Here is a 7,350-nt window from a genome sequence, read left to right on the forward strand (position 1 = left end):
CCCGCCGCGGCCCGCGCGCCCCTTCCACTGAGTCCCCGTCATGTGGGGGCTCCTGCTCGTCCTGGCCGCCTTCGCGCCGGCCGTCGGCCCGGCTCTGGGGGTGCCCAGGAACTCGGTGCTGGACCTCGCGCAGCCCGCGACCACCAAAGTCCCAGGCTCGATCCCGGCCCCGAACAGCAGCCTGGCACAGCTGCCCGCGGAGACGGCTAACGGTGAGTTCCCCGACCGCGGGTCCGCTCCCCCGCAAGCCGACTGCCCGGCCCCCCTGCCCCGTGGGGCGACCCTTCCCTAACACACGCGGGCACACGCACACTCACACCCCCACACACGTACACTCACACTCATCCCACACGCATACTCGCACCTACACGCACACTCACACTCACATGCACATTCACACTCGCACACACGCACGCGCGCGCGCGCACACATACACACTCACACTCACAGTGCACACACACACTCACACTCACAGTGCACACACACACACACACTCACACTCCCTCAACTCCCTGCTGGGAGCAATGGCTGCTGACTCGGCAGCCCCGTTCCCTGCCAGACCTAGTCAGCAGTCCCAGGACAGGCGCCAGTGGGATGCTGCCTCTTCCAAGCCCCAAACCTTCCCTTTTCACCAAAGACGAAACAGGCCAGAACCGGCAGGAGGGGAGACAGAGGGGTAAAAGCTCTCAAGGTGCAGAGCAAGACTGTGTAGGAGAGAGTTTGAAGGCGAGGGCTGGAGAGAAAGAACAAAAGGAAAGAAGGGAGAGCCCCTCGCTGAGGCTGCCGGGAGGATGGGGCAGAGCGGGAGAGGAAGGCAGCCTGACTTCCCAGCTTTCCAGATGTGGAATAGGAGTGGAGGAGCGCAAGCGGATGGCACTCAGGGGCTTCTAGAGGAGGCAAGTGGAAGTGGGCCTTGGAGGGTGATGTCAGGAGAGTCTGGGGGGAGGGGGGGAGAGAGAGAGAGAGAGAGACCGAGAAGGAAGCGGTGGGCAAAGGCACAGGGGCACCAGATGCAGAAATGGGCAGCCTGTTCTGGAGGCAGCTGTGGAGCTTCGATGGGTACCCCCAATGCCTGCCCTGTGCAGAGCCTTGTGCTGAAGGGCAGGCGGGCAGGCGGGCAGGCAGGCAGGCAGGCGGGCAGGCGGGCAGGCCCAGCCCTGAAAACCTCAGCACCCAGGCAGACATGGATTCCAGGACAGGCCATCTGAACCCAGAGGGCAGACACAACAATGGAAGCGGCACAGGGGTTTTGGGGCATGATGCTGAGTCTGGAGCTGAGAAAGCCTCCTTGGAAAGACATCTGGGCTGAGATGCAAACGAAGAATGGGAATTAGGTGAAAAAAATCAGAGGCGAGGGGTAGCATTACAGGGGAGGGGATAGCTAGTGCAGAGACCTGGAGGTAAAGTGCCAGACTCAGCTCTTTGGAGCAACCAAACAGTTTCTAGAGGCTGAGTGCAGCTCTCCATTGGATTAGAGGTTCAGAGAGGCTGGCCAGGCATGTAGTCACGTCAGGGAGGAGAAGGAGGAGCCAAGGAAGTGACTGGAGAGGCAGGTTGGGGTCAGATTGCAGGCCTTTGATGTCATGTGAAGGCTGTTAGATCCTGGTGGTGTGGCCTGCTGTGGGCTCGCATGTCTTCTTGGGCTGGCGGATCTTTCCATCCGGGGTTCCACCATTCTTCCTTTCCCCATGCTGTGCCTCTCGGACCCCAAGGGACCTCAGAACGGCATGTCCGGATTCGAATCATCAAGAAGAAAAAGGTCGTTATGAAGAAGCGGAAGAAGCTAACTCGCCCCACCCCCCTGGTGACTGCCAGGCCCCTTGTGACCCCCACTCCAGCAGGGACCCTCAACCCCGCTGAGAAACAAGAAACAGGTACTTCCTCTCCAGGGGCCCAGCCCAGACTTGCAGCCCCTAGGGCACTTTACCAACACAGCTCTTGGTCTCATGGGCACCGGCATGCCCCTTGCTTGCCTAGCACAGGAGCAAGCTTAGGCTCAGCTTCCCACCTGCCCTGGCTACCCTCCCTCTGGTCCTGTCTCACTGCTCTATCCCCAGGCTGTCCTCCTTTGGGTCTGGAGTCCCTGCGAGTTTCAGATAGCCGGCTTGAGGCATCCAGCAGCCAGTCCTTTGGTCTTGGACCACACCGAGGACGGCTCAACATTCAGGTCAGTAATCCTGGCTCAGAGCCATGGTCTCAGGGTAGGGAAGGCGGCCCCTGGGAGCGTCTCTCCTGCCTCCTGTCTGTCCTGGCCTGCCCCACTCTGTCCACCTGAGCCTGACCACCGTGTCCTGTGTCTGCAGTCAGGCCTGGAGGATGGTGATCTATATGATGGAGCCTGGTGTGCTGAGGAGCAGGACGCTGATCCGTGGTTTCAGGTGGACGCTGGGCACCCCACCCGCTTCTCGGGTGTTATCACACAGGGCAGGAACTCTGTCTGGAGGTGAGGCAGACTAACCCTAGGCCAGGAGGTCACAGAAGGACTGGGGTAGGAGTCCTGGAGGCACTGATGATCTTTCTCCACCTCTCCTGCCAGGTATGACTGGGTCACATCATACAAGGTCCAGTTTAGCAACGACAGTCGGACCTGGTGGGGAAGTAGGAACCACAGCAGTGGGATGGATGTGGTGAGTGGCCCCACTGTGACTGGGCCCTCCATACTGGGAGTTGGGCACCCAGTCCAGGCTAGGCTGAGGCTCCTCTGAGGACAAGGAATAGATGCCTGCTTGGGCTTCCAGGGGGGTGGGGCTTGTTGTCAGGAGGGTGGCACACAGCAGGCACCATTGGGAGCCAGCTGCTTTAGGACATGCCCACATCCTCCCCAGATAATGCCACCACAGGGTGGGTGCTACTTCATGGTACAGCTTCCTCCTGGCATGCCCCTTCTGGCGCAGGGCCACTCGTCCACATCACTTCTTGCCTCCTTGTGGTTCTGACTTCCGTGTCTCATGGAACCTCTTTTTACCCCAGGCTACAATGTGGAGTCCTGGCCAGCTCTAGGATTGGTTTCCCCTGAGTACGTGGCCAAACTGGTCTAATGAACTGTGTCCAACCCAGAGAGCAGGGCTGCCTAGGGCTGCCCATTGGCAGGGGCTGTGGGCCGGGGTCTGTGTTTGATGCACAGTACAAGTCTCTAGCTGAGCCCACTAAGGTGGGGAGACAGTGAGCTTGGAGGCCTGAGCTCCTTCCCTGGGTCCTGGGTCAGGCTTCTGGGGTTTGAGCAGCCACAACAGAGAACTTGGCTGCCCCCAGGTATTTCCTGCCAATTCAGACCCAGAAACTCCAGTGCTGAACCTCCTGCCGGAGCCCCAGGTGGCCCGCTTCATTCGCCTGCTGCCCCAGACCTGGCTCCAGGGAGGCACACCTTGCCTCCGGGCAGAGATCCTGGCCTGCCCAGTCTCAGGTGGGCAGTCAGGCCAGGGCTGGTTGGGCAGGGCCTGGATGCAGGGTGCATCCTTCACTGTGGACACACCCTTTACCATAAACTCAACCTCCACCAGACCCCAATGACCTATTCCTTGAGGCCTCTGCACCGGGATCCTCTGACCCTCTAGACTTTCGGCATCACAATTACAAGGCCATGAGGAAGGTCAGATATAACCCCTATGACCTGGGAAGGAGGACCCACCCGTCTCATGTCCCCTTCCCACCAGGGCATAACCTGCTCTCACTGTGCTTGTTTGCCCCTGCCACCTCCTGATGTCTCAACCTTCTCTCCTGTGGACCCCTAAGCTCTGTCCCACTTTCCCTTATTTTGGTGCCTCCCCTGTCCTGCCCCTTCCTCCTGGCTCTGCTGCCGCTCCCCTACTGTGCCATGATGGGATACCCCCTCTGTGCCATCGCTGACTTTTTAAGTCTTTCCATGGCACCACGTGATCTGCCCCGGGCATACCCCTCCCATGCCTCATGCCATGCTACACTGTGCCCGCCAGCTGATGAAGCAGGTCCACGAGCAATGCCCCAACATCACCCGCATCTACAGCATCGGGAAGAGCTACCAGGGCCTGAAGCTGTATGTGATGGAAATGTCGGACCAGCCTGGGGAGCATGAGCTGGGTACTGGCAAGGGGAGTGGGGAGAGGTAGGCACAGGGCAGGGTCCCAGGCATGAGCCCACTGCAAGCCCCATGTGTCCCCAGGGGAGCCTGAGGTACGCTACGTGGCCGGCATGCATGGGAATGAGGCCCTGGGGCGGGAGTTGCTTCTGCTCCTGATGCAGTTCCTGTGCCATGAGTTCCTGCGAGGGAACCCACGGGTGACTCGGCTGCTCACCGAGATGCGCATTCACCTGCTGCCCTCCATGAACCCTGATGGCTATGAGATCGCCTACCACCGGGTAGGCCACCCAGCATGAGGGTCACTCTGTCCTTCTGCCCTGGTGCCTGGACCTGCTGGGCTTGAACAAGCCCCTTCCCTGGCAGGGCTCAGAGCTGGTGGGCTGGGCCGAGGGCCGCTGGAACAACCAGAGCATCGACCTTAACCATAATTTTGCTGACCTCAACACACCACTGTGGGAAGCACAGGACGATGGAAAGGTGCCCCACATCGTCCCCAACCATCACCTGCCATTGCCTACTTACTACACCCTGCCCAATGCCACCGTGAGTATTCTGAAGGCAACAGTGGAGGGCTGTGGGGGGCGGACCTTGTCTCTCTCTCCTGCCCCTCCTGACCTGCCCCATCCAGGTGGCTCCTGAAACACGGGCAGTAATCAAGTGGATGAAGCGGATCCCCTTTGTGCTAAGTGCCAACCTCCACGGCGGGGAGCTCGTGGTGTCCTACCCATTTGACATGACTCGCACCCCGTGGGCTGCCCGCGAACTCACACCCACACCAGATGATGCTGTGTTTCGCTGGCTCAGCACTGTCTATGCTGGCAGTAATCTGGCCATGCAGGACACCAGCCGCCGACCCTGCCACAGCCAGGACTTCTCTGTGCACGGCAACATCATCAACGGGGCTGACTGGCACACAGTCCCCGGGAGTATGTGCCTGAGGGTGGAGTTAGCCCTGGCCCCGTAGCCCCTGCCCTGATAAGACAGCCTGCAGTTGCGTACAGTGCTGGCATCAGTTCCCACCCTGAGGTGTCCCTCAGAGAAGGGAGGGTAGCGGGAAGATGGGACTGCATCCTGCCTGCGTAGGCACCAGTGTCTGTGGTACCCTTAGGCATGAATGACTTCAGCTACCTACACACCAACTGCTTTGAGGTCACTGTGGAGCTGTCCTGTGACAAGTTCCCTCATGAGAATGAACTGCCCCAGGAGTGGGAGAACAACAAAGACGCCCTCCTCACCTACCTGGAGCAGGTCGGATCTGCATCCCAGTCCCCAGCCTGCCTGAATCACTCCTGCTGTCCATGTAGCCTACAGCTCCTACCAAGGGTTCTTTTTTTTTTTTTTTTTGAGACGGAGTCTTGCTCTGTCGCCCAGGCTGGAGTGCAGTGGCGCGATCTCGGCTCACTGCAAGCTCCGCCTCCTGGGTTCATGCCATTCTCCTGCCTCGGCCTCCTGAGTAGCTGGGACTACAGGCGCCCGCCACCGCGCCCGGCTAATTTTTTGTATTTTTAGTAGAGACGGGGTTTCACTGTGGTCTCGATCTCCTAACCCTGTGATCCGCCCGCCTCGGCCTCCCAAAGTGCTGGGATTACAGGCGTGAGCCACCGCGCCCGGCCCAGGGGTTCTTCTAAGGTCCAGCTGAGCATTCAGACTCACAAGATGCCATGGGCCATGCTTGCTATCAGATTGTCTCGGAAGCACACGGGACAGGAAGTGCAGCTGGCTGGCAGCGTGGCGCTGTGTTAGAGCCGGTGGGAGGAGCCTCCATTGCAGTCTATGTGGTGGTCCATGGTGCTGCCCCAGAGCTGTCCTCAGGAGAGACTCATGTGAGGCAGGTGCAGGAGCTGTCCTGGCATAGAAGCTTCATGTTCCATGGAGCTCATAACCCTTGTAATGGCTCCATAAGCAGAGCTTCCAAAGCTTCTACCAAAGACAAGCCTAACAACCTGGGAAAGCCCAAGGATAGTTAAGCCTTCCTACCAGGTATTTATCGTTTTCTTAGTCCAGATGTGATTTATCAATCAAGATTTCTTTTTTTTTCCCAGAAGTAGTGTCACCTAGGCACATAGTAGACCTACCACTTTGATCAGGTTTGCAGGGCAACAGAGCCAGCAAGTTAACTAAATGTCACGTTCTCCTGCAGAAGAGGAAGGGCTCTGATAACCTGTTCCCACACAGGTGCGCATGGGCATTGCAGGAGTGGTGCGGGACAAGGACACGGAGCTTGGGATTGCTGATGCCGTCATTGCCGTGGATGGGATTAACCATGATGTGACCACGGGTGTGTTTAACTGGGAGGGCAAGGGAAGGGGCTGGAGGGCTGGAGGCCCAGGAAGAAGCAGAGGATCATTCATTGGGTCCTGATCATGTCCTTCACTCTCCTCAGCGTGGGGCGGGGATTATTGGCGTCTGCTGACCCCAGGGGACTACATGGTGACTGCCAGTGCCGAGGGCTACCATTCAGTGACACGGAACTGTCGGGTCACCTTTGAAGAGGGCCCCTTCCCCTGCAATTTCGTGCTCACCAAGACTCCCAAACAGAGACTGCGCGAGCTGCTGGCAGCTGGGGCCAAGGTGCCCCCAGACCTTCGCAGGCGCCTGGAACGGCTAAGGGGACTGAAGGATTGATACCTGCGGTTTAAGAGCCCTAGGGCAGGCTGGACCTGTCAAGATGGGAAGGGGAAGAGTAGAGAGGGAGGGACAAAGTGAGGAAAAGGTGCTCATTAAAGCTAGCGGGCACCTTAGCTCATTTTCGTGTTGTCTCTATGCCCCAGGTCCTCCCCCTGGGATAGGCCTCAGTTCCTATTTTGCACACTTGCACACTCTCATCCATTGGCTTCTGAACACATTGTGTGAAAAGAGGATCCCACCTGGGCTCTTCTTGAACCAAGGGCCTGGCAGAGCAACTCATTTCTGCTGATCAGCTTCTGCTACAGGTACCATTATGGTGCTGCCAGGCATTCTGTAAGCACCTGCTCATTGCCAGGTGTGCAAGGAATCAGGATCAGCAGTGCCTGCACTCAAACTCCTAGGGCTCCTAGTCAAGGGAAAGGACAGTTCAGTATATTATGAGGCATGCTAGGGTGGAGGCTAGGTGCCGTGGGAGTGCAGGGGAGCTGCACACGTGAAATACAGCACTGCAGATCAACAGGACTCGGCAGTCAAGGATGCAGTAGAGGTAGTGGCTCTAGAAGTTCACGCGGGAGTTGGGCAGGGTGTGGAGTATGGATGGGGATGGCTCCAAGGAGGAGGGTCGGCCAAAGGTGAGTCAGCTGAGAACATTTGAATTTGCTTCA

The 7,350-nt window shown here is 58.5% G+C and overlaps 1 protein-coding gene across 2 annotated transcripts; it reads left to right on the forward strand.

Moving 5' to 3' along the window:
• CPXM1 (carboxypeptidase X (M14 family), member 1) lies at nt 1-6,798 on the forward strand. 2 transcript variants are annotated; one of them, XM_011943345.1, is made up of 14 exons: nt 1-212; nt 1,713-1,874; nt 2,058-2,167; nt 2,304-2,443; nt 2,537-2,627; nt 3,253-3,403; nt 3,501-3,589; nt 3,933-4,056; nt 4,139-4,335; nt 4,421-4,600; nt 4,686-4,983; nt 5,166-5,305; nt 6,233-6,335; nt 6,441-6,798. In XM_011943345.1, the coding sequence occupies exons 1-14, from the start codon at nt 41-43 to the stop codon at nt 6,680-6,682; spliced, it is 2,199 nt and encodes a 732-aa protein (XP_011798735.1). In that variant the 5' UTR covers nt 1-40; the 3' UTR covers nt 6,683-6,798. The 2 variants fall into 2 exon arrangements, with proteins under 2 accessions (XP_011798735.1, XP_011798736.1); XM_011943346.1 differs by having other exon boundaries at nt 4,686-4,759; nt 5,164-5,305.
• Nucleotides 6,799-7,350: the final 552 nt, after the last annotated feature.

Source organism: Colobus angolensis, unplaced genomic scaffold (genome assembly GCF_000951035.1).
Source record: "Colobus angolensis palliatus isolate OR3802 unplaced genomic scaffold, Cang.pa_1.0 Scaffold219, whole genome shotgun sequence".
Taxonomy (NCBI): Eukaryota; Metazoa; Chordata; class Mammalia; order Primates; family Cercopithecidae; genus Colobus; species Colobus angolensis.